Source organism: Asterias amurensis, chromosome 20 (assembly GCF_032118995.1).
Source record: "Asterias amurensis chromosome 20, ASM3211899v1".
Taxonomy (NCBI): domain Eukaryota; kingdom Metazoa; phylum Echinodermata; class Asteroidea; order Forcipulatida; family Asteriidae; genus Asterias; species Asterias amurensis.
Genome location: NC_092667.1, coordinates 13,086,899 through 13,112,689, shown reverse-complemented (window position 1 = coordinate 13,112,689; position 25,791 = coordinate 13,086,899). Strand labels below are relative to the sequence as shown.

Sequence of the window (25,791 nt, the reverse complement as noted above, 5' to 3'; positions counted from 1 at the left end):
GCCCTCTTTTATTCATCAAAATAATCCTGGAATAACACAAATCCTTAGCTTTTTTGATTGGTGGAGTTAATTAAAATAAAAGGGACACAACAAGTATTGACTTTGGCTCTATTGGGTTATACACCGATCCATTAGGCTTCGCCCACAACGCACGTGTGACTAGCAAGAACACGCAAGCCTCCCCAATGCCATTCTGCACAACTCTGCCACGCGCGCCAAGCATACGCGCACGCATGTCAGACTTTATAGTGTCGGACTTTTGGTTGTGCAATGGGTTGTGATTGTTCAATAATGGGGCGGAGCTTAATGGATCGGTCTATTGTTTTATTGAATGAACGGTGACACAAATAATAATAAAATAAGATTTTCTTGAAACAATTTACCATGACCCCTCTTTGTCCAGTTATCGTGCTTTACATCCATTTAAATTAATTTAAAATCAATAATAAACTCACAAAGGAAACTGACCAGGTAAATTTGATATGATTTGGGGTTTAGCATTTTGCAAAGAAAATTGACAAGAGCCGGATTTGAACCATGGCCTCTGGGACTGCCTCTGGGCTAGTTTTTGTGTTGAGTGTCGACACGTTAATCCGGATGTCTTTGGTACAAATCCCGCTCTAGTCAATTATTTTACTTTGTTCAACCCAAAATTAATTGAAATCAATCAAACAGAGACGCGTTTAAAATAGTCAGGCACCTTATTGTAAATAATTGTATAAGTGCTTGTATTCACTATACATGTATATATGGATACAGGGAATTTGACCAAAATGGTTGCTGAGTGGTAGAAGTCTATACAAAAGACTATAAAGGGCTGTTTGTTGACTCTAATCTGTCTGACGCAGCTCAAGGTGTTTGCTTTTTGATCCGAATCTTCTTCTTTTTCAAATCTGAAACAGAAAAAAAAAAAAAAATGAAATAGAAAAACTAATTATTTCCTTTGACTAATCATTTCGCACACCATGGCTAAATTTCACAAAGATTGATCTTAACAGCAAATCAATCTCAAGTGCTAAGCAAAGTGTGATGTCAAAATACAAGATGATAATACTGACCACTCACCTTAATAATAATACCGACATTGATATTGCGCAACACCTATATCACTATGCATGTATTTTACTGCTCATTACAAGAAACACAAAAAAAATGCAGAGAAAAAAGAACTACAAATACACAAACAGATCAAGAATGAACTAAATGGTTGAATAAGTAGGATTTGAAACTTTGCATGGTGGAGATAAGATATAGAAGAGTTTGCGGTAACACCATGTAATAACAATCTCTAAATGAGTTGGGGTGGTTCTGAAAAGAACCGTTGGGTTAACTCGACGTTTCGATCAGTATGCTCTGATCGTCTTCTGGAGAATGCAGAATTCTATATATAAATGGTTGAAGTAAACAGATGGGTTTTTAACTTTGATTAAAATACTTTAAGTGAAGAAGATTGTCTTATACAATCTTAAGATGAATCTTAGTGCATTGTGAAATCGGCCCCAGGCTAAATCTGTGTTTGGGACCTGCACTTAAACAAATAGGTGAGCTGCAGTAGCTCCCAAATGGCCCCAGCCTATTACCTTGTTTAGCACCTGCACTTTTTCGTTTGACTGATGGGCCTTCTCCCTTAGCGATGCTCGCCTTTGAGTCCGTCTGCGTCTCTATTGTCGGCTTTGATGATGATTCGGTTTTTGAAGGTCTAACTGCCACGCAGGTCAACCTAGCTGTGGTGTCTAATGATGCTAGCAGAGATGGCTCCCCTAGCTGGCCAATCAAAACACAGAATGAAAGCGACAATTGTAAGAATTTTGTTGAAGAACTATACCATTTTATTTGTTGTGCAAAAACAGTTATTTCCTAAAAATCCACTTACAATGTCACATGCGAGTTTGAAATTGTAAAAGCAGTATTTCGCACTTAAAAAAGCCAGGATGTACCCACAAAATGTATGTACCCACAAAGTATGCGCCGAGATAAACTGTTTTTGCATGGATTATTTTCGTGCGAGATACACTGCTTTTTGCAGAATCTGAAGGGGCAATATACAGGGGCAGTCTCTCTGAATTACTTGAGTTTTTCAAATGTGTTCTTTAAAACTTGGAAAGAAGGGTTTAGTTTTAGGAAACTTTTTGCAGACCCAGAGAGAATCTGTGTTATTGCTTAAAAGTATATGGTTGAAGTAGATTTCTTTCATGTTTATTTGTAACTTGTTTGGTCAACAAGTTTCAAACGTTCCCAACTTCAATAGTGGTCAAGTGAACTGTTGAAATTGAACAAGACATCAAGGTTAAAGGCACTGGACACTTTTGGAAATTACTCAAAATAATCGTTGGTATAAAAACTTACTTGGTAACAAGCAATAATGGAGAGCTGTTAATAATATAAAACATTGTGAGAAACGACTCCCTCTGAAGTTACATAGTTTTTGAGAAAGAGGTACTTTCTCAAGCGAATAACAAAAGACTTCAGACCTGAAGCCTTTTATTAGGCATCTGAAAGCACGCAAAGTTGTGCAACAAGGGTATTTCTCTTTTCATTATTCTCTCGCAACTTTGATGACCAATTGATCGCGAGTCAAAAATTTCACAGGTTTGCTTTTTGATGCATATGTTGGGATACACCAAGTGAGAATACTGGTCTTTAGCAATTACCAAAGGTGTCCAGTGCCTTGAGAAGAAGGGAACGTTTTTTTTAGCTCACCTCTTCAATGTTGACAGACCAAACCTTAAGGAAGCTGTCGCTTGAAACAGAAACCAGCCACATGCAGTTTTCCTTTGGCTGACTCCTCCTGTCTGGTGTGACTGCCAGTCCTTTTACTCTGAGGAAGATAGCAAAACAAAAAACAAAACATTTTTATTTTAACGTTAGAATCATCTTCAGGGACTGCCCCCCCCCCCAAAAAAAAAAAAAAAAAAAAAAAACATTTAAAGAAGGAAAAACTAAAATAACTTTACAAAATGTGGATTATAGTGAGTTTTGGCGATTCAAATTTCCATGGTGTCCATTTGTGAATTATGCAGAAGTAGACATGGCTGGTAACCACTTTTTATGAAAATACAGTGACAGTTTTTTGCAATGACAGTTATCTCAACAAGTAGATGATGTGTTCAGCTGTAACTTTTGACGATGACTTTTTTTTATTGTATTTTTATTGACAATTTGCCCTTAAAAAAAAATCAGCTTTCAGTTGATTAAAATCAATCTATGAACCTACCTCTAACCCATTTAATAACTTTTCTTATAACATGTGGTGAGAGTTGCCATGTTAAATAAAAAAGTCTTTAACTTCATACATGATAAAACCATCGAATCAATCAAAATCAGGAACAACTTGCCACTGGATTTTGAGATAATTTCCAGACATTAAAACTTTTGCATTGACAAGCCAGGAATGATCTTGTCTCATACCTGTTCTCATGTGCTTTAAATTCACACTTGCATGTCGGCTTTCCTTTGGAGATTTCAAACAGTTGAATGGTCTGTCCTTCACCTCCGACGGCTAATATTCGATTCTGATGGATAAAAATAAAACACCTCTTAATTGAGTGCATGATGTGGCTTGCAGTTATATAATTATATATCTTTTCTTTACAATTTACGAATTTCCATTTACAAACGGAGAAATCACTTATCTCTCAAGAAACCTAGAAAGTGGTTAAAATCTACAAATGAAACATCTTCACAAAATTAAAGTTTCCACCAATCTTCAAATCCACTTCGTTAAAATTTGAAAAAACAACCACATACCGTGAGAAATGCTACAGCGAGAACTCTCTTTGAACAATCTATTGAACATGTTATCGTTGCAGTGGTGATGTCATAAATATTGATGATACTATTCAAAATGACGATGTAAAGCTCTCCGTCCGGTGACCACGACACAAAATCAGCAGCTGTGAATTAATGAAAAAGGACAAATACTTATCCATATAAATGTATACAGTTCATTTGCTAAAGGTCTAAATTTTGCCTTCTTCAAGTAACGAGATGGTAGATAGTATAGAGCAAGTTTGAACTTGCATGGGCAGTGCTGTATTTTGTGTTTCAGCAGTCTTCAGTCGTTTCTTTTGCAGCCTTGAAGGATGTACTAGGACATGTAGGAGGTTGACAACAATAACGAAACACAATAATAATAATAATAATAATAATGAACGGCACTTATATAGCACTTCACACAACAGTCCCGAAGCGCTTTACAAAAATTAATGAGTAAACATGTAAGTTTTCAGCAGATGTTTGAAAATGTTCTCGTTCGGAGCAGTTCTGATGTTGTGCGGTAATTTGTTCCGTATTTTCAGCGTATCTGTAATATGAGGAGTGGTCTTAAGTGTGAATAAAAAATTCCTCCGTGGAAAAAAAAAAAAAAAAAAAAAAAAAAGTTGTTCCAGAGTGAGAGTGAAGAATATGAGAGCGAGCGGTGGCCATAAGACTTTGTGCGAGTGATGTATGGGACTAGTTGAGAGGTAGAGCTGGAGCGGAGGGTACGATGAGGTACATATGGATGAAGGAGATCTTGAAGATAGTGAGGTGCGGATTAGTGAAGAGATTTGTATGTCAGCAGGAGAAGTTTGAATTCTATGCGTTTGGAGACGGGTAACCAATGAAGTGATCGAAGTACTGGGGTGATATGTTGTCAAGGTGATGAGCGGTTGCAAATTATTCTGATATTTTGTTATTGTTAACACCTGGTAATAAAGGTTCGCTGAATGAATTGAAATAAAAAGTTTTAAAGCGTGTAGGGCTTGAACTTCTTTCTTGATGAAGGGGGGCACATCAATTTTCCTATAGCAAGGGGCACTTCTAGGAAGAAAGTTTTAATTTGTATTGGAACTTTGCAAAGGGCAGGCACCACAACAATTGCTGAGGGTTTCATGGCTTATCTCAAGGCCTGAGCCTGTAACATTAATTGTCAGATTTTATTTTTTACTAACTTGTTTAGCAGATCTTTACTATGTCAAACACTTACAGTGCTTCATATTTGTTGTGTACGCAACTCTTCCCTTGATGAGGTTCCATGTTCGGAGTGACATGTCATGACCGGCAGACAGAGCCAGCTTTCCTGACGGATGAATGGCTAGTGAGTTTACCCCACCTCTGTCAAAAAAACAAAAAACATCAATGTGTGTTCAAAAAAAGTAGGAATATTTAATTGTGTACATTGTACAAGGGCAGGGGTCGATTTCACAAAAAATTAGGACTTGTCCTAGGAGATATAAAAAACACATGGGTCGTCCTAAGTCAGAACTAGTAACTCGTCCTAGCTCGAGATAAGACTAGTCTTAACTCTTTGTGAAATCCACCCCTGACCTAAAAAGTACACATACTGATGTCTTTGACAGACTTCAATCACAATTTATCTGACTTTTCCAAAAAGCAAACAAATCTGAAATCAGACTGAAGTCTAGAAGATCATGCCTGCTACTATCATAACTACTCCAAAGTCCCAATAACACATTTTATTATTGCAGATAATTATTCCCTAATCAGTTACTCACTTGTGAGCTCGTAAACTTTTCATTAACTCCCATGATTCTGTGTTCCATATACATAGAGTGCCGTCGGTGCTGCTACTCAGCATGTGGTTGTCACCATGAAAACATAAGCTGGTAATCGAACCTGCAAGTAAACATTTAAGCATATTGGGAAAGCATTTAAACATACCGGGAAACCTCAGTAGACTAGTTGGTAAGACACTGCTCTAGAATTGCAAGGTTCGTGGGTTCGAATCCCAACTGAGTAACATGCCTGTGATATTTGTTCACAGGACTCGGGAAAGTACTGAGTATACAGTGCTAACACACACCGGTGTATGGGTAAAAAAACAAAATTAATATTCTTTATCCCCGATGCAAATTTAACATCTCTTATACTGGGAAAAAGCAAGACATTTACAACAAAATAAAATGAAGCACACATATCATTCTGGTTGTCTTACCAGAATGTTGCAGAAGTGCTCCAAGCTCTCTATTAGTTTTCACGTTATATAGATGGATTGTTTCATCTGTGCTTCCGGTGGCCAGGAACGTCCTGTTGGCTGCAATTGTCTTGACATAACCAATGTGGGAATTGTCTGTAAACTTTGCTTTGATCTCAAACGAATCCTGAAATAATAAATTACAGTCATGTTCCAAATTATGATGGGAAGATGAAACAATACAATTCATTAATAATGAATAATGTGTATTTACTGTGTAAATTCTACAATTAAAAGATAGGTCATACTTAGACCCAGTAACTGGGGCGCTGTACTCCTTTTCAACAATTTTTGACTTTATCTGTCGTACTAGCGCCCCAGGGAATGGCACAGAATTTTAACGAATACCCAGTTTTTCGCGACACCCAGCCACAAAAAATGCCTCAAAATGACAAAAAGACCAAACAAACTAGCTCAAAAATCGCCTACTCTATTCTCGATACGTCTAGGATGTAACATCAGGCATTTAATTGTACTCACGATCATTTTTTAAACTCCAAATCGATGATTTTTAACTCCGCATCGTGGAGCGATTGACAAGTCTGCGATTTTCGGATGTGTATGGTAACGAAACATGGCGTCGCGTTGTGGGTGGATGTCCATCAACGGCTGTTTAATGCTACACTTGTTACAGGCGTTGCAGCGAATGCTATACATTGTACACGGGGATGGGTACAGGCGCTGCAGCTAGCGAGTGCCCACGTGCGTTCAATCATGGTCAACGTAACTTACACGGTGCCGGGTTGTTGGAAAATTATCAGAAAGGGGGTGAAAAGTTCTCAGAAAGGGAATATTGTCTGAAAGAGGGGATTTTTCTGGTCTGAAGTCTGCTGGATGAAGCTGGATGGTTCTGGATGAAGTCTGCTGGTCTGGATTTTTCTGGTCATCGCCCCCCCCCCCCCCAAAAAAAAAAAAGGGAAAAAAAAAAAGGGGGAAAAAAGATGATAAATAAATAAATAAAAATTCTACAGTGACACTGGCAGCACTAAACATTATAAGAAGCAATTTAACCATGCACAAAAATCGTAGGCCTAGATGAAGTACAGCGGTTTTTATTTATTTATCATATTTTTCCCCCTTTTTTTGGGGGGGGGGGGCGATGACCAGAAAAATCCCCTCTTTCAGACAATATTCCCTTTCTGAGAACCTTTCACCCCCTTTCTGATATTTTTCCAACAACCCGGCACCGTATAAGTTACGTTGCCCATGATTGAACGCACGTGGGCACTCGCTAGCTGCAGCGCCTGTACCCATCCCCGTGTACAATGTATAGCATTCGCTGCAACGCCTGTAACAAGTGTAGCATTAAACAGCCGTTGATGGACATCCACCCACAACGCGACGCCATGTTTCGTTACCATACACATCCGAAAATCGCAGACTTGTCAATCGCTCCACGATGCGGAGTTAAAAATCATCGATTTGGAGTTTAAAAAATGATCGTGAGTACAATTAAATGCCTGATGTTACATCCTAGACGTATCGAGAATAGAGTAGGCGATTTTTGAGCTAGTTTGTTTGGTCTTTTTGTCATTTTGAGGCATTTTTTGTGGCTGGGTGTCGCGAAAAACTGGGTATTCGTTAAAATTCTGTGCCATTCCCTGGGGCGCTAGTACGACAGATAAAGTCAAAAATTGTTGAAAAGGAGTACAGCGCCCCAGTTACTGGGTCTAGGTCATACTCATAGATTTTCATAAACAGTAACAACAGTTGTGATAATCATAACCCTCCAAATGGAGGCTCCGTAGCATGTCATGTCAGCAGTTGCTCAACAAGACAGTGACCCTGACGCGCCTGAGTGAGACAGACACACTACTTTTACCAGTTTTTATTTTTTCTGAGAGTACTCCTTATAATAATATTACATATTGATATTTCCCCCGTTTTACCATGTTTACTGTTTTTCATTCCAGATTTATAATTATAAACATTTAATTTTAATGTTTTTAAAAAGAATTTTATTACTTAATTTAGTTAGTTTTTTTTTTTAGAATTAGTGTTTACTTTTATTTGTTATCCAAGTTAAATTCTTGTACGTATAAATTGATTGTAATTTTGTATGTGACTTTACTTTGTGAGTTGCGAAAAATAACAATAATGCTTGCTTAACAACCGCACCAGTCATATTCGCTCATGCCACTCACCGACGGCCAGTGGCTATGCTGCCTGGACCTGCTGCCTGGCTGCCTAGTGTGTGTTTTGTGTGGCTCGCTCGCTGCATGCAGTTGCATTGCATTGGCATTATTGCATGCAGTGTGGTCGGTGTGACTGTGAGTAAACAGGACAGTCGACTCAGACTGCAGCAAAAACATCTAGCAATAGCTTGACAAATCAATCAACATACATAACATAATTGACCGTCATAATTGACATAGATATTTTCAAACAGACAAACTAACTCTTATACCATACCTCATTCTCAATAACTTCATAACCAAGGGTTGTTCTCTCGTAACAGCCAACGAAAATTTCTAAACACGTGGGGGCTGACATCTTGGATTGGAAAATAAAACTAAATAAGTTGGATTCTTAAATTTGTTTATACAAAATATTTTGATATTTTTTCTTCCTTTTTGAGTTGATTTTTTTGTTTTTAATTGACTTATGTTTTAATTTTTTTTGTTATATAAAAATTATTGATAAATTATGTTACATTTGTTGTTTAAATTAAATAATGTTAATGATTGAGACTGTTATGATTATCAACCGTTGAGGGCGTAGTTGCACATGTTTTTGAGGAGCCGAAACTTTTTCGTTTTAGTCAACTGCCGTATACGACCGTCACTCAGCATCAGTACAGCAACATAGGCCTGTTGTGACGCTCAAAACTTTCCTCCCATGCTTACCATACCACCATCGGTCGGAACTCGACTCTTGACAGCCCATGGAACAGAGAAAACTAAAATTACACACTAATTAAAGGTTCCTTACAATAAATCATAGAGACTCTATTCATCATAAATGGCCCTGAGCCCGCTTTCACCCTCAAGAAAAATGTATGCAACCACCCCCCGTGCATGTGTGAAGACGACGCTTATTGACGGACATTTTATACATTTTGGCGCTTGAGTTCACATTTTTATTATGGGACCGTGCTGAACAACTTGGTGTACAAAATTGTCTGACTTGTATCGAACGTAGGTAAAGTGTTGCTGTCTTTCCTTTTCGAATGTTAAGAATGTTTGTTCGTTTGTTTGTCTTATGAGCTAGATATTTTTATTTTTATTTCAATTTGTAAGTAACGAAGAGTAGGCCTAGCTTTATAATAATAAAATGGCAAACAATATTTGTTTTTTTAACTCTGTCGTCGTGCGTGTAGTTGTTAAAAATGTAATAGAAACTGGTTCACCTACAGAGGTCGCTCTTCATGCTCTTCAACACGACAACAGGACATTTGTAGCCTACTTTTTCAAGTTCATGTTCTTGATTGTAATGTGGGGTCAGTGTGGGGTCAAGCTCTCTGACCATGCTCTGACATTCTGAACTGAACCAACAAAGGATTCAGAGCCAGAGAGCATTATTATTATGAGCATACGACTACGAGCAAGAAAACCAAGATGAGTGATTTGAACTTCGCCCTCTTCGTTATGAATGAGCATGTTGATAAATGATGGGTTGTATTTGTAGCCCTCCGGCTTCGCCGTCGGCCGGCAGGAGGTTACATTAAAGCCATTGGACCCTTTCGGTGCAGAAAAAAAATAAAAGTTCACAGATTTACAAATAACTTACAGGGTTTACAGAAGGCAATGGTGAAAGACTTCTTTTGAAATATTATTCCATGAAATGCTTTACTTTTTGAGAAAACAGCAAAACAATATAAATTCTCGTTAACGAGAATTACGCATTTATTTTAAACTCATGTCATGACACGGCGAAACGCGCGGAAACAAGGGTGGGTTTTTCCGTTATTTTCTCCCGACTCCGATGACCGATTGAGCCTAACTTTTCACAGGTTTGTTATTTGATATAGAAGTTGTGGTACACAAAGTGTGGGCCTTGGACAACACTGTTTACCGAAAGGGTCCAATGGCTTTAACCAAACTATTTTTGGGTCACACTTGTTGTTAAAAAAAAAAAAGCGACAGACAATTGAAGCGCCTGAATCCCCCATCCTGATAACTGTGCGGAACAACAAGTTTTAAATGCACTTTTAAAACAATATTTGAACATCAGTAACTGCCATTAATTATGTATCTTTTATATCACCTTCAATTTGTTGAAATCTAGTTGTTTGTAATAATTAGTAATGTACTGTTAAAATTTAAAAAGGGTTTTCACCTGGTCTTGGTCTTGGTGCCCCTTCAAAAATGGAAGTGCCCTTTGCACACAGAGAATGGCCTTGCCCTCTAAAAGATGAAATTCTAAGCCTGTTTGTGTCATACATGTTTACCTGAATATTAAACTAACATCTCTTGTTTAAACTCCCAACAGATTGGTAGAGCTCCCCAATCTCTTCAGTTTCCAGTCGGAGGCATGTTTGGTGCAACAACAGGGTTTGGTGCGGCCACCACCGGGGCGGGAATGTTCGGCCAGACTGCAGCGACAGCTGGGGGTACCCATAACCCTATGAAAGACTTTGAGGTGGCAAATCCACCAGATGACAGTATTAGTTCACTTGCGTTTAGCCCGGGAACAGTGCCAACAACTTTCCTTATCGCCGGATCATGGGATAATAATGTGAGTTTTGGTGCATTATCCACGGTGACTGCTCTATATATTCCGACACCTATGTTCCAACAAACCTCTCTCTTATCTTAGCTGCTTAGGACTGGGTGTCCCCTGGCTACTTTTAGAAACTATAAGGCTCCCCCGTGAGTCTTATAGGGGTCTAATATTTTAGGCCTCCTTAACGCTATACGTTTTTTCAAATCATTAATTATTAGGTTCGTTGTTGGGAGGTGCAAAACACAGGAGCTACGGTACCCAAGGCTCAACAAACACACCAGGGCCCCGTCCTCGACGTCTGCTGGAATGATGTAAGTATGGGGAGGTGTTGGGGTTTAGGAAAGAATAAATTTATTTCTAGTTTTAACCTGGGCCCAATTTCATGGCTCTGGTTACTGTAAGCACAGAAACGGCGCTTACGGAAGCAGGGAATTTTGTGCTTATGGCAAGCGTATTTCACAGGTTAGCGGCGAAATTTGGCCTAGGCATTCTACGCTTACAAGGCTAGTGCAGAAATTCACCGCTTGCACGTAGGCGGGAAATTGTGATCGTAAGCGTAGAATTCGGCGGTAAGCAGAGCCATGAAATTGGGCTCAGCTACTACAGGGATAATTCATTTTTCCCTTCCATTCTGTAGCAGAATTCCCGAAATCAAAGCCAAGAGGAAAACAGTTCTGTTTAAAGCATTGGAAGAGGCCACATAGTCAGAATTTGACATGAGGAAGATGGTTAAAGGGCCATCTGAGAATTGTCCTTGAAAAAAATATGGTTAGAACAACAAGCAATGTCAGCCTTTTTGACAATTTTGAAGCCAGTTTTTATGGGTTTTTTTAAAGGACAAATCTGTGATGTCCCTTTTGACCCAATTTACCTGACATCATCATCAGAATAATCTTGGATGCGCCATACTGGTGGGCAATGGCACTCTGTGCGCTATTCAGCAGCGTTTTACACGTAAACCTTTTGACCACCAAAATGGTGAGCGTGGCGCAGTCGCTGCGTGTGACGTGCGTACAAGGGTTCAATATAGCCAAATATCTTTTTTTGTGACAAACTCTTACTGTAGGCCAAATTCCATGCCCGTATCGTCAAAGGCATAATGAGAGACTTTTTTTGAGCGCTAGGTGGCAGCAGAATACCAGGTGATTCCATTGTTCTAGGAAATGTGATCATGCTCAAAATGACGAAAACAATGGAAATTTAACTGGTAAGTCTGCTGCCACCTAGCCACACAAAAAATCTCCCATTTCCCTATATAGTTTCCTATCTGCTATAAACTTTTTAATCAGTGAGCATCCAGATTTGAACTGATCAAATTTTTGTTTGTGTTATATTTTTTTATCTATTTTTTTTTAAAGGATGGTACGAAGGTGTTTTCTGCGTCTTGTGACAAGACCGCCAAGATGTGGGACCTAAACAGCAATCAAGCCATACAAGTTGCTCAGGTGAAGACAGTCGACTAAGTTTGCCTGAACTCCGTCTAGTCGATGAAAGTTGTCTATGCTAGTCGACTATTTCGAACCAGCCTAGAGCAAGTTCAAGCAGGGGACTATAGTTGACTATTGTCGACCATTTGGCGCAGTTTTGCCTGGTACCCATGATGTATTGCAGGCATTGGCATGGTAACCATGGAACATTGACAAGTGGTTGAACAGATGGTCACTGCTCAAAGTTGCCCCTAGTGGGCGTTTTGACCCTAGCAGAGTCTTTCTCGAAGGCTAAATGACAAAACACAACAAATATTAACAGTTTAATAAGTGTAACTTAAGCAATAAGTGGAAATACATGATTAGAGTCTCTGCTAGGGTTAAAACGTCAGGCCATTAACTATTTTTTGCTTGATGAATAGTATTAATTTTGCGCTGTTTGTATATCGGTCAGCCCTTCAAATCTGTAAATCTGTTGTTTGATTGTTGACGGTCGTTGTTTGATCTTTCTCTTCCAGCACGATGCACCGATTAAAACCATCCATTACATCAAATCTCCCAACTACTCGTGTATCATGACAGGTAGCTGGGATAAAACACTCAAGGTAAGTGTTTTACATTCATGCTTGAGATTCTTGAGATGCTTAAATGCTTTTTTTCTGATTTTAGTTTGTTATTGAAATTGTCTTAAAGACACTGGACACCTTTGGTAATTGTCAAAGACCAGTCTTCTCACTTGGTGTATCTCAACATATGCACAATATAACAAACTTGTAAAAATTTGAACTCAATTGGTCGTAGATGTCGTGAGATAATAATGGACAAAAAAACACCCTTGTCACCCGAAGTTGTGTGCTTTCAGATGCTTGATTTTGAGACCTCAAAATCTAATTCTGAGGTCTTGAAATCAAAATACAAATATTTTAGTGGAAAGTTCTTTCTCAAAAACTATGTTACTTCAGAGGGAGCCGTTTCTCACAATGTGTTATACTATCAAAAGCTCTCCATTGCTTGTTACCAAGCAAGTTTTTATGCTAACAATAATTTTGAGTAATTACCAATAGTGTCCACTGCCTTTAAGTCCTTTGCATTTTCTAGAGTGAAGTAAAGCATTCACCAAAGGGAGGATGACAAGTCCACACTACGCTCAAACCTGGGGCCAATTTGATATAAGCAAAAAATTTGGTTAAGCACGAAAATATGCTCGCTTGTTTTACACATGTTACTGGCCAACATTTCATGCCATATACATTGCTTGTGACTGGTATATACTTGGCATAACAATTGAATGGAGTCTTGGCCGGTAATTTGTTTTTACTAAGCAAGGATTTTTTTGCTTCTAAGCAAAATTTTGTGCTTAAGCAGCTCTATGAAATTGGGCCCTGTAATTAACTAAGAGAGGTTTGCGGTGACACCATGTGAATATTTCTTTTTGAGTAGTGTCGGTTCTGAAAAGAACTGGTGGTGGTGAATGACTCAACATTACGATCAGTATGCTCTGATCGTCTTCAGGAGAACTTGTTGTGTTTTTTTTTTTTTTTTTTTGCAAGTCGCCAGACACACAAGGCCTGAAGTCCACTTCAAGGTGTGGGCTACAATTTTTTTCTTTAGAGGCCGTTGCCACCTACTCGTAGGGCTGAAACAGGGTTATCCCTTGTACAGTCCATACGGTATAGGCTTGGGTATCATCAGTCCGAAGGCTGGCCGGTGGAGCAGACAGCACTTCCTCCCCAATTTTACGTTGTCAGTGTCACGATCGATGATTCGAACCCACACTCCGGTGCTCTTAACCGCTCGGCCATGAAACGCCACAATCCCTGTGTAAAGGAGACCCAAGCCCGGAAGTAATTTTTTTCAGAAATGTTCACCCTCATCTAAAGCTCATCCATGTAAATTGCTCAATACTAATTTCTTTTCTTCTTTTCCCATACAGTTTTGGGACACACGGTCACCCAACCCGATGGCAAATATACAACTCGGTGAACGCTGCTTCTGTGCTGATGTGGTGAGTCTAAAGCCCTGTTCCCATTGTACCTTTTTGTCGTTAAAGGGTTTATGTACTTTTTCTAACGCAAAACACAATGTCCACAGATTTACATTAAACTTACACCAGTTGAAGATAGTGGTTGTTGAAAGCTTACCTTAAAATATTAATTGATGAGGTGCTGTAGTTTTTGAGATATGAGTAAAACAAAGTCACAAAAATTCGTTTTACATGCTAAAATTATTTTTGTCTCACTGAGGCGAACATTGTTTTCGTGACTTGTTTGACTCATTTCTCAAAAACTTGTGTGAGTTTAATGTAAATCTGTGGACATTCTGTTTTGTGTCCTACAAAAAGTACCTAGACCCTTTAAAGTACCACAACTTTTCTATAGATTGACAAATTTAAATCAAATGGGGACGTGTTCTAAATTCAAAAATCAGCAGTTGGCTTGGGGGATTCAAACTACATGTAACAACCTTGTAATTGCAAGTTCTGTAGTCTAACCACTGGACCACCACGGTGACATACTGAATAATGTCTCCTGCGCATTTTTTTATTTTTCCTTCTTCTAGGTTTATCCAATGGCTGTGGTCGGACTCGCAGGCAAGAAGATCAATATTTACAGATTGGAGAGTGGGCCTCAAGAATATAAAGTCAACCAAGACTCGCCTCTCAAATTCCAGGTAGGTAATAAGTTTTAAAAATTTAGCATCAGCGCACACCCAACTTCCTTGGGGCCAAGTCAAATGCACAGTTTACTAGCATGGGCCCAATTTCATGGAGTTGCTTAAAGGCAGTGGACACTATTGGTAATTGTCAAAGACTAGCCTTCACAGTTGGTGTATCTTAACATATGCATAAAATAACAAACCTGTGAACATTTGAGCTCAATCGGTCATCGAAGTAGCGAGATAATAAAAGAAAAAAAAAACTTGCCACACGAAGTTGTGTGCATTTAGATGGTTGATTTCGAGACCTCAAGTTCTAAATCTGAGGTCTCGAAATCAAATTCGTTGAAAATTACTTCTTTCTCGAAAACTATGGCACTTCAGAGGGAGTCGTTTCTCACAATGTTTTATACCATGAACCTCTCCCCATTACTCGCCACCAAGAAAGGTTTGATGCCAATAATATTTTTTGAGTAATTACCAATAGTGTCCACTGCCTTTAAGCAGAAAAATATTGCTTACCAATTTTCTGGTACATAAAATTCAGCAGTCACAAATTGTACTTGAGACATGTTAGTTTGGCTAGTAGCCTTATACCATTAAGCATACTTTTTTTGTTCTGCTCAGCTACCTTTTTTTCTATGAAATTAGAACCCTGTGGGATACTTAAGGACCCCTGTGGCATAACAGCTTAATAAACTTCAGAGTATGCATCTGAACAGAAGATGATAGATTTTTCAAACAGTATGCGATTTTTAACATAATTCAGATTTTGGGATTTTGATTTAAATTTTGATTTCAGCATCGTTGTGTCGCCATATTCCAAGATTCCAAAAAGACCAACCCAGCTGGCTATGCACTCGGCAGCATAGAGGGCCGATGTGCTATACAGTTTGAGCCTGTCACAAACCCGTGAGTCACTCCAACAATATTTGATGCATTGGTTGTGATCATTTCAGGCCGAGTTATAGTCGGTCGCGCGATGGTCGGGCGATGGAAATCTTTACGCGCGATCCAAAAAAAGACACAGTTTTTAGGCCTAAGCGATGACTTTAAACTGTGTTTCTTAAGTTCGCCATAAAGATTTCCATCACGCAACCACCGCACGACTGACTATAACCGGCCTATAGAATGTGTTATTCTGTTTAGACCGTACAAGTCTACGTATTCAACAATTTTAGGGACGACTTAGGTCCCAGGTACAACGCATGAAGGAAATAGTTATATAATTTTTTCACAGGACTCGGGAAAGTACTGAGTAGAACTGAGTATTCTGCATGGAGCAATTCAACCAATAGAATACGTTCCCTTTACGTTATCAATGTATATTTGGTTTGCGGTGACACAATGTGTGTATCTACTTGCCAGGTAGAGTTGTTCTTAGGGAACTCTCTTGCTTTATTCTACTGCCGTGGAGTAGATAAACGGAGGTTCGGGAGACTTCTCAGTTCTGAAAAGAACTGTCCTGCTTTTTTAATTATTACCAGGGCGGATGGTATAGAAATTAGACTGGACTACTACTTTAGCTTATAGGATCGTAATTAACTGTACTGCCGCGGAGTCGGTTCTGAATTGGTCTCCAAATTCAATTGGCTCTACCTGGCCAAGTAGATACACACGTGGTGTTACCGCAAACCAAATATACATTGATACCTCACCATGCAATGCCTCAAATCCTTTACGTTATCGTTGTTATCGTTATCGTTATCGCTGCAGTGTGACGCGGCCTTTAGACTATTGGTATCCGCACTATTATTTATTGTATTATTACAGACTTTCTGATATAAAGACTTGATTTTGATAGTTGTGTTATGCTTCTACATGTTCTAGGAAAGACAACTTCACATTCAAGTGTCATCGCTCAAACGGGGCTGCTAGTTATTCGTATCAAGACATCTACGCAGTAAGTTCAAGATCGTGTCATACACTACTTTAAAAGCTGTCAAATCTTCTTATGCGGTAATGCTTCTCAGATTCAAATATTGGTGTATTAAAGCTGATTTATTTTATACAAAACGCCTTTACTTCAAAGTGAATCGTTTCTCAAAATAATTTTGAGGCATGTTTGTGTGGATCATTATATTCTACTTTTAAATTATGTACCTAACCATATGCACTTCATAACAAACGCTTTTCAAAGACCAACTCGCTCGATCCAAGGCAACGTGTTCCATCAAGAGTGATTATCAAACTAATACCTTCCCTTTACGACGTGATTCCAGGTGAACTCTATAGCATTCCACCCTGAGCATGGTACGCTGGCAACGGCAGGCTCCAACGGTAAGTTCAGCTTCTGGGACAAAGATGCTCGGACCAAGCTGAAGACGTCTGAAGAGATGGAGAACCCTATCACGGCGTGTAAGTTTGACGCTAAGGGCAATATATTCGCCTACGCCGTCAGCTACGACTGGTCAAAGGTAAGTGTATGTGAGATACAAATTATTCAGTGCAACATTGCACTGTATAGATGATGTGACCTCTGACATCACATGTTTACAAAAGAGCCACAGAGCCTGGATTTCCTTCAGGCATGATTTGTACACAGCTCAATGGAAGAAAATATGAAATCTTATATTTTATGGAGATTGCACTGTCTAATTCTTATCAACTTTTGATATGATGAAAGGGGGCACATCTCAAAACTTGTCCAGCATTTACTTTCATAACTCTTTGTTTTATGTGGAAATTATGACACAAAATGTCAACTTTCCCATAGGACCAGTGTAGTACAGTGCCTGCCCGAATACTTAAAGAATGTACAAGGTCACACTAATTGTAAACAAAGGTCACATGGTCTATACTCCCTAGGGAGCTAAGATTGTTTAAAGCCATTATACACTTTCGGAACAGAAAAAAAAAGAGTTCACAGATTTACAAATAACGTACAGGTTTTACAGAAGGTAATGGTAAAAGACTTCTCTTGAAATATTATTCCATGAAGTGCTTTACTTTTTGAGAAAACATTAAAACAACTATCAAATCTCGACATCGAGAATTACGGATTTATAGTAAACACGTGTCATGACACGGCGAAACTTGCAAAAAACAAGGGTGGGTTGTCCCGTTATTTTCTCCCGACTCCGATGATCGATTGAGCCTAAATTTTCACAGATTTGTTGTTTTATATATAAGTTGTGATACACGAAGTGTGGGCCTTGGACAATACTGTTTACCGAAAGTGTCCAATGGCTTTAAGGAATGATCTAAGGCCTCCAGAAAAAAATCACATGATTATTACTCATGTTACTGATTTTTGTTCCTTTTTTTTTTTTTTAGGGTCATGAATTCTACAATCCTCAGAAGAAGAACTACATCTTCCTGAGAGGGAACGCCATGGAGGAATTACGGCCAAGAAATAGGAAGAGATAAAACGAAATATGGAGGCTTCAAGTCAGTTCTTCAACAAATTCGTCTTTTAAATGTTTATATTTTTCTTCCATTAGACTGTTCATTATTACAACTATTGGCTTTTCATGAAAACAACACACTGAGAAGCTTGTAGACATTCATGTTTATTGTTTACGCCCTCTATGTCGACTTTTGGCAATTCGAGCAATGCCAAATGAGACGGGTGAAGTACATTATCATCCATGTCCTACGCCCTCTATGTCAGCTTTTGGCAATGCGAAGACGGGTGAATGGCAAAAATGGGAACAGCCAAATCTTTGGAGAGCTGAAGCTTGCCAGTCAGCTTGAAAGTCACACAAAAGCTTCTTTTTGCCCCACTGGTCTTGCCAAGGACTGCTGAGATAGGCTGATGAACATGTTACATTTCACCGTAAAATATTGGTCACATGACACAACAACAAAAGAACACCTCAAAATAACAAATATATTGTGCCGCATGAAGGAACCCAATTTCCAAAATTAATAAGGGAGTCAATGTGTGGTGAAGAGGTTTTCAACTAGTGGTTTAATCCCAACGAGGCCTGGTTCTTGATAATTTTACCGAGACGAAGTCGAGGTAAATTATAAAGAACCAGGCCTCGGCGGGTTTAAACCACTAGTTGAAAACCGATTCAACACACTTTGATTCCCATTCATAAATACCTTTTGGATCAAAAACATCACCACTTTTTGGTCAAAAAGTAAAATAAATGCAAAAATTATAATTGTTAAATGATTTCATTCAACATAACACCCCTCCAGCTATGAAATGGTAAAGCCCTCCGCCGCCCTCGGATAAACAACTCCTTATAAGGGAATGCTGTGTGCGTCGCGCGTATCGCGTGATGTGGCACAACTGTTTCAGCTGTTGCTCTCGACCAATAGGAATGAAGAAAAAGTCTTAAAAGAACAGGTGCAAGGTCGCGTGTCACGCCCATGAATTAAATACTTTTTACCGGGCATAAACAAAGGTTTATACACACCCATGTGACGCGCTCTCCACCAATAGGAATAGCGAAACTGTTTGAGGTATTTATGAATAATAATTACTGATTATCATCAACTCAAAAGAGGTCATGTTCATTTGTTGCACTTGTACAGTAAGTTTAATTCATAATAAAGCATTTGTATTATTCAGGAGGAATGAATGCATGTACAGTTTGTATGAGTTGAATAATCAAATTTCATTATCAACAAAAGATTATTCATGTATTTAATGGCTATTGTGTAGTTATAAATAATTTGAAGGTGTTGTTTGCTGGGCATTTCGGTGTCATCTGTTTTTACTGCACGAATGAAAATCAGGTAGACTTTACACAGGCCTTGAAGTAACTCATGACATCCACTGCAATTGCTGTGGTGCCCTGGCTGTTGCTTTGGTGCCCTCTGAAAAGTTCAAATACAAATTTACAAGTTGCTTTATATGGCCTTTGGCCTTGATAAAGAGTTTACTTTTTTCATAAAGTTGCAGCCTTCATGTTTTTCCCCCGTTAATGGGAGGTTCAAATGTTGTATATTATGTGGTTGATAAACAGATGGTCGTCATTAAATAATGAAAGAAGGACATTAAAATCTGAAATGTACTACTTCAAAATGTTTTTGGTTTTTGTTGGTGTACCCATATATTTGTTAGCACTGTACACTCAAAATGTTCCATCGAAGCCGAGAGTTATTCAGAAACCCTAGAACTCTTTAATTCTTTATCAACGAAAATTATAAACCGCTTCCCGCGAGAACTGGTTCGTTTATGAAGAATGGAAGTCGACCCTAGCAGAGTCTTTCTCGAAGGCTAAATGACAACGAGAAAGACTCTGCTAGGGTCGAAACGTCAGGCCATTAACTATTTTTTTGCATTTATACTCTCGGTCCATTTGGTTGGTAAGTTGTTTGCAACAGCTAATTCTATTTTCTCAAGAATGGAAGTCGACAAAGTGGCGCCCTATGCCCCAAAGAAAATACCAGTCGGATAAATGGACTGTTGTGTACAGAATATAACTAATTGTCTTCGCATCGTCAACAAAATGTCTTCGCACCGTCTTAAAAACAGCCTTCCCTTGAAAAGGGGGACAAGGTTACGAAATAGAGAAAACACTACCAAACATCACTGAATTCTTAACTAGCAAGGTGACATTGGCGCCATAATTTTCTCCTTGGCTTAAAAATTAATTAAATTAAACTCCTTTTTAAAAAGGAAATGGTGGCACCTTGGGGACGGGAGTTGTGTGTTTACATGGCGATAGGTGAGAAGTAGGCCATGGTCAAACAGGGTACACGACGTCTTCAAACTAATTACTATTTTGAATGGACTCAAATGATGCTAATAAAGGACACGTGAAAACAAAAAGTTCACTCTAGCTGAAGAAATGTATTTTTTGTGAGCATACATTTTTTTTTTTGTATATAAACATTTTTAATTTTACTTTTTAAGATTCCCTGCGAAACGCGACCCGCCCCTCAAGTGTGGGCATAATTTGCATAAACATGAGCAAAGTTGTGACGTTAGGTTGGGCACATGGGCCTTGGCGACGAGTCGATCGCGCTGCCTCACACACATTCTATATTAAATAAACATTGTAAAGAAATCAAATATATCACAATTCATTATTTTGTGCAAATAATTATATTTTATTTTACATTTTACGTGTGAAATGTGCAACTAAATTTACAAGTGTCAGTTTTTTTCAAATACAGCAGACCTAGATGAGTGGGCCTTTTTGACACGGGTTTCTTATAAAAATGGGCTCATATTCATAGAGCTTTTTGAGAAGAAATAATATTGCTTGACATTTTTTTTAGCAGAATCAATCACTGATTAAACGTGTAGTGACATGGTGTTTTTGGCTGGTCACCCTGTGCTGGGTAAGCTTATTATTTTTGTGCTTCGTGAATCTACTTTGCTATTTTAATCAAATGAATCAGTTTCATGGTACGTTTAGCGGTATAGTAATGGCTGATCGATCTTGAACTTCTACAGGTTTGTCAGTTCATGTATGTGGTGGATACATAAAGTGCTTACACTGCCAGCAACTGTTTTGTTAGCAAAACAAATAATTATGGAATGTTCCTATAAAAAAAGACCGAGTGTTGAAAGTAAACATTATACAGACTAATATGGATATTTTTGCTATAACAATCAATACGAATTAACATGTTACTTTTTTTTTCTTTTTTTTCTTTTTCTTTTTTCATTTTTCATTTTTGTTATAGATAAGATGAACAGCAGCTTTAGAATTCCTAACTCCTAACATTAAAGAGACTGATATGGCTGTTTTAAAGTATATATATTTACATAATTAACAAAAAATCAATACGATTTAAAGATGCTATGTCAGATTTTTGGCCGATTTGACCATACAAATTTTGATTTAAAATTCAATAGGTATTTTGATGGGGGTCGAGAAAGTTACAAGCTTTCACTTGAGCCATTGCTCGAAAAAGTCCGCCAATTATTAGTAGCAGTGAAATAAAGTGCTCAAAATTAATTTTGGTCGGGATCCCGACTACATATTAAAGAAACGTTTTAAATTTTTGTCGTGGTTCCTGACCATTGAAAGTAAAAGTTAAACTTTTTTTTCGTTAGAGCGGGTGTTACTCTTTAAAATACCATTCACTCAAAAAAAAAATACAATTCACTCAAAATAAATCAATTTTTTAATGTTTGGGGGCAAAAATCTGACAAAGCATCTTAAACATGTAATAGTTTTCTGTTTGTTGTTGTTATAGATATTAAGATGAACAGCAGCTTAAATTAAAAACTCGTATACTTAGGTTAAATAATGCGCCCGCGAGAAAAAAGTCTAAACAACAATTGTTTACAAATCCACGGATTCTCTTATTAATATTTTTATACAAGAACTCATTATTAGCTTTCAGTTAACTACCGCTTAGATTTGTGTGTGTTTGTGCAGTGGCATAAAGGTCTAAAAAAAAAATGTATTGTAAAATAGCCATTTCTAAAAAGAGTCGATTGATATCTGCTTAAAACAAACCAAGCAAATTAAAGCTCTATTGACAAGTGGATGGTGCAAGGATGGAAAAAATATTTTTAACATGTCTTCTAACCACGCTCTAATAAATGATTTTGATAATTAATAAACAATATAAACAAAATTATTGTTCATATACTATAGTGGATTCAGGTGGCACATTTTACTCTTAAATTTCAGGTTTTTCCCCGTTTTTTCCGCCGAAATGTTTAGACCACCAAATGTGGGAGAGATTGGTACATTTCCCTAAATAATAATAAAGGCAGATTAGTGCTGTGCTGCTTGCATTATGTGTGTCCCCCCCCCCCCCATGTTTTGTTTTAACAAACGCCCTGGATCCGCCAGAATGATCTACGTTTTCAGGCTTTTCTATCTCACTTCAGTTTTGTACACATTATTTTGAAATTACCATTCTTTGACTTTTCGTTTGGTGAATAAAATTGAAATGAAATTAATGTAATATAATTAATTTTTGTTTCGGAGAAAAATGTCTGATCCGTGACCGACTTCAGTTTAAATATCGACTGGGTGGGAGTTCGCATGACCTGCCCTCAACGATTATTCAACAAATGATTCAGTGAGTCGCAATGTTTGATTGCGACTAGAAACTCTTTTCCCGGTTTTCTCCTTTTTTTCTTCTTTTTTTTCACGTGAAGCTCAAATAATGAGCAGTCTGCCGAGGCATTTCAAACAGTCCCAGGGATTGTATACGAGTGTTTAGCTAAAATATGTTACCCTGCAAAATCTCAGGCGTGCCAATTTTTCTTGCGTTGATCAATCCGTTGTTTACAGTTCAAAGAAGGAGCAGCCCTCAATGTTCTTGAAATCAGTGACGTCAGCCTCCAGTCGGGATGCGTTGTTAAGCTGACATATCTTACCCTGCTGCCAGAGATTGAAGGAGTGGCATCGAGGCTCCGCCCAGCACGCATGGCCACACCCAATGACTCCCTTGGCTGTCAGGTTCTTGATGTCATGATTGAGCAGACACTGAGGTGTGAAGCGACCGTCATCGTCAGCGGTCAGGCAGTACACGGGTCGAGGGACGCGCATCTCACAAGCAGCGAAAAAGGCATAGGAACATACTTTATCTGACCATTTACCATTGTTCTGTTTCATTCTGATGCAGTATTGGCCATCATCATCATCATAGTCATGCCTCCAATTAGTGTAGTCGAAATCAACTTCCCTACCAAAACAGTTCAGCTGTCTATAATTGGTCAGACCTTTCTTGCACCCAATCCAAAGTTGAAAGTCATCTTGTTCAGGTATACCCCTTTGTATCCTCTGTCTTTTCATTTCTCGCCAAATAAAATCTTGTTCTATTTGAGATTCAGGCATAGCAATGGCGCTTCCAGGACGATCACAAGCCCTGAACGCATCAGTCCAGTTCATCTTCTGAGGCAGTAAGATGTAGCAGGAGTCTTGCCAAGTCACCCAGCCGGGAGGACACGCAGCTTCAAGAGTAACGAAGATGGTAAAGAGGCCGCTCAGGATAACTGTCTTCAAATAAGTAATCTTTGCCATCTTGAATCGAAACGTTGATGAAAGTTTTACCTCAGCAAGCCTAAAATCAGGTGTTATTGAGTTTTCTTCTAAACGTTGTTTTACAGAGACAGTCACTGAAGAATCGACCTTTCAAAAGATTTATCAAATTTATTGTCAAATAATTATATGCAATGATTTATGAAACAGTTTTTGTTTACTTGCTTTTATCAAAGCAACGACTGCGATGGTGTTCGAGTATCAATACACCACTTCTCGACGATTTTAAAAATTGGTCTTGTCTCTCCAAAACCCAACTGGAAAGTAATTTTGAACACCAGAAGCCGCACGTCTCTAATTATAACAGTCATGGCCTTAGAATAATAATTTAAAAAAAGACAACAAAGACACATCCGAACCTCAGGCGCGTGAAAATAATTACTCGGTCATGGTCATCTTAAAGGTGTACAACAGGCGCTCAACTTGTTTAAAAAGAGTATTTATTTTATAAGAAATAAGTTTATTAGCCGGTTTCTCAACTTCCACGGTTTAGCAAATAATTTTCTTAGACGGGGAGGACGCGTGCGTGCGTGCGTGCAGGTGAGAGTCCATCCTACCATGAACAACCACATGCCAGTTTTAATCTTGACGACGCATCCTCTTTAAGGCATTTTTTGCTAACTGTAGCATTTCTAAACGAATATTATCTTACCTTTCGGTGTCAGTTATTAATTAAGATACCAGCAGGACCAGTTGTTGTTGATTGGCGTTGCAAAATAAAAACCGCACGCCTTATCTGACAAACGCGGCACGTATCGTCTTATTTTGTTGGGTCTTTGAAGCTCGGTGAACAAAAATCCTTGGAGATAGATGAGGACGTTGGGAGAATAATATGAGGAATTGTAACCCAGCATGCCGCCTTGTTGCTTCCGCTGACGGTAATTTTTGTCTCATTTTTTTTTTAATAAGTGAGTGCTGTCAATGGGGATTGCAAGTGTAAGCCTATATTATCGCCCTAGCCTGAACATCTGACGTCACACTTGGATGCTCGTGAACAACATGCGGATAAAAACAGGGGCCCATCTGAATAATTGTTGTCGGGTGTAAAAAATAAAAAAAAATAAAAAATACGTTAAGCACCTTCGGTAATTGTCAAAGACCAGCTGGTGTATCCCAAAATTGCATCAGTAACAAGCCTGTGAAAGTTTGGACGCAATTGGTCATCGAAGTTGCAAGATAATAATGAAAGAAAAAACACCCTTGTTGTATTACTTCGTGTGCTTTCAGATGCACGATAAAGGGTTTCAGGCCCAAAGTTGTTTAATATTTGAGTGAGAAATTACCTCTTTCTCAAAAACTACGTAACTAGTTAGAGGGAGCCGTTTCTCATAATATTTTATACTATCAACAGCTCTCCATTACTAGTTATACCAAGTAAGTTTTAATGTTAACAATTGTTTTGAATAACCAATAGTGTCCAGTGCATTTAGGCAGTACCAAGTTTAATCGTGGGGGTAGGTTGAATGAAGGTTTATGACAGTGGGTAAAAAACATTTTTTTAATAGTCGATAATAAAAAATACAATTATGATTGAAACGATAGAGAGGGCTTCCAATAAGTACCTTCGGTGAAAAGATTAATCACTGATGCCAATTAAGATCTGGAACCCTGGTGATGGTGATAAAAAAAAAATGGCTGACTTTATTTCATTAAGTTAGTTTTGTCGAGGGGATTTTATAAGAATTGATCCCTCCCAGGTGAATAATTAGTGTTGGATGTAATTGGTGAAGACACCATAATGTGTTCAAAGCAGTACAATAATAATAATAATAATAATTATAAATTTATAACGCGCAATTATGTGTCTCAATAGAGACACCCAAGGCGCACAAAAAAGAAAGTCAATGTAACATTTAACAGAAAACTTAAATGGCACAATTTCAATGGCAAGCTTTTTGCTGGCAGTGCGATAATTAAAGGCCTCTGATTATAGCCGCAATAAAAAAAAAACAATTTAATTGAAAAGTAAGACCTGATGCAACACCCTTGGGAAAAAAACTTGTCATCAGTGATGCCAATTTTTTATCTGAATTAGAGTAAAAACTGTTTGCCAATTTAATGAAATTTGTGCTTAAAAAGAATATTTATAGCTATAATGCGCAACGCAGTTACAGAAAGCAATTTAATCAAAAGGATCAATTAGTTATTGGAAGAA

General features: G+C 38.2%; 3 protein-coding genes across 4 annotated transcripts in view; 1 reads left to right on the top strand and 2 right to left on the bottom strand.

The window, feature by feature from the left end:
* The window catches only part of LOC139952154 (mRNA export factor-like), a 32,357-nt gene extending 12,525 nt beyond the window's left edge, over positions 1 to 19,832 (top strand). Inside the window, exons 2-12 of one of the 2 annotated variants that reach the window (XM_071951139.1) lie at positions 9,082 to 9,111; positions 10,406 to 10,651; positions 10,858 to 10,950; positions 11,998 to 12,084; positions 12,585 to 12,671; positions 14,000 to 14,071; positions 14,626 to 14,736; positions 15,524 to 15,633; positions 16,552 to 16,624; positions 16,944 to 17,138; positions 17,998 to 19,832. In XM_071951139.1, the coding sequence (XP_071807240.1) occupies positions 10,448 to 10,651; positions 10,858 to 10,950; positions 11,998 to 12,084; positions 12,585 to 12,671; positions 14,000 to 14,071; positions 14,626 to 14,736; positions 15,524 to 15,633; positions 16,552 to 16,624; positions 16,944 to 17,138; positions 17,998 to 18,090 (1,125 nt within the window). In that variant the 5' untranslated portion in view covers positions 9,082 to 9,111; positions 10,406 to 10,447 and the 3' untranslated portion in view covers positions 18,091 to 19,832. Of the gene's footprint in view, positions 1 to 9,081; positions 9,116 to 10,405; positions 10,652 to 10,857; positions 10,951 to 11,997; positions 12,085 to 12,584; positions 12,672 to 13,999; positions 14,072 to 14,625; positions 14,737 to 15,523; positions 15,634 to 16,551; positions 16,625 to 16,943; positions 17,139 to 17,997 lie in introns of both variants that reach the window. The other variant, XM_071951138.1, reaches the window with a different exon arrangement.
* LOC139952340 (p21-activated protein kinase-interacting protein 1-like) lies at positions 4 to 8,478 on the bottom strand. The gene is made up of 9 exons (XM_071951450.1): positions 8,387 to 8,478; positions 5,936 to 6,101; positions 5,496 to 5,616; positions 4,967 to 5,094; positions 3,748 to 3,893; positions 3,409 to 3,512; positions 2,701 to 2,818; positions 1,581 to 1,764; positions 4 to 893 (listed from the first exon to the last, which is right to left on the bottom strand). The coding sequence occupies exons 1-9, from the start codon at positions 8,465 to 8,467 to the stop codon at positions 850 to 852; spliced, it is 1,092 nt and encodes a 363-aa protein (XP_071807551.1). The 5' UTR covers positions 8,468 to 8,478; the 3' UTR covers positions 4 to 849.
* A 3,048-nt stretch (positions 19,833 to 22,880) lies between the features above and the next one.
* Positions 22,881 to 23,618, bottom strand: LOC139952722 (snaclec bothrojaracin subunit beta-like). The gene has a single exon (XM_071951923.1). It carries the CDS (start codon positions 23,616 to 23,618, stop codon positions 22,881 to 22,883), a length of 738 nt encoding a protein of 245 aa, XP_071808024.1.
* Between the last annotated feature and the right edge of the window lie 2,173 nt (positions 23,619 to 25,791).

Bases quoted from the DNA above. Each gene is read 5' to 3' on its own strand.
- LOC139952722 (XM_071951923.1), bottom strand. From the start codon at position 23,618: ATGGCAAAGATTACTTATTTGAAGACAGTTATCCTGAGCGGCCTCTTT.
- LOC139952340 (XM_071951450.1), bottom strand. From the start codon at position 8,467: ATGTCAGCCCCCACGTGTTTAGAAATTTTCGTTGGCTGTTACGAGAGA. The intron at 5,095-5,495 runs GTGAGTAACTGA...TTTTTTTGACAG, and splicing joins AAAAGTTTACGAGCTCACAA to AGGTGGGGTAAACTCACTAG. The intron at 894-1,580 runs GTAATAGGCTGG...TTTCTGTTTCAG, and splicing joins AAGTGCAGGTGCTAAACAAG to ATTTGAAAAAGAAGAAGATT.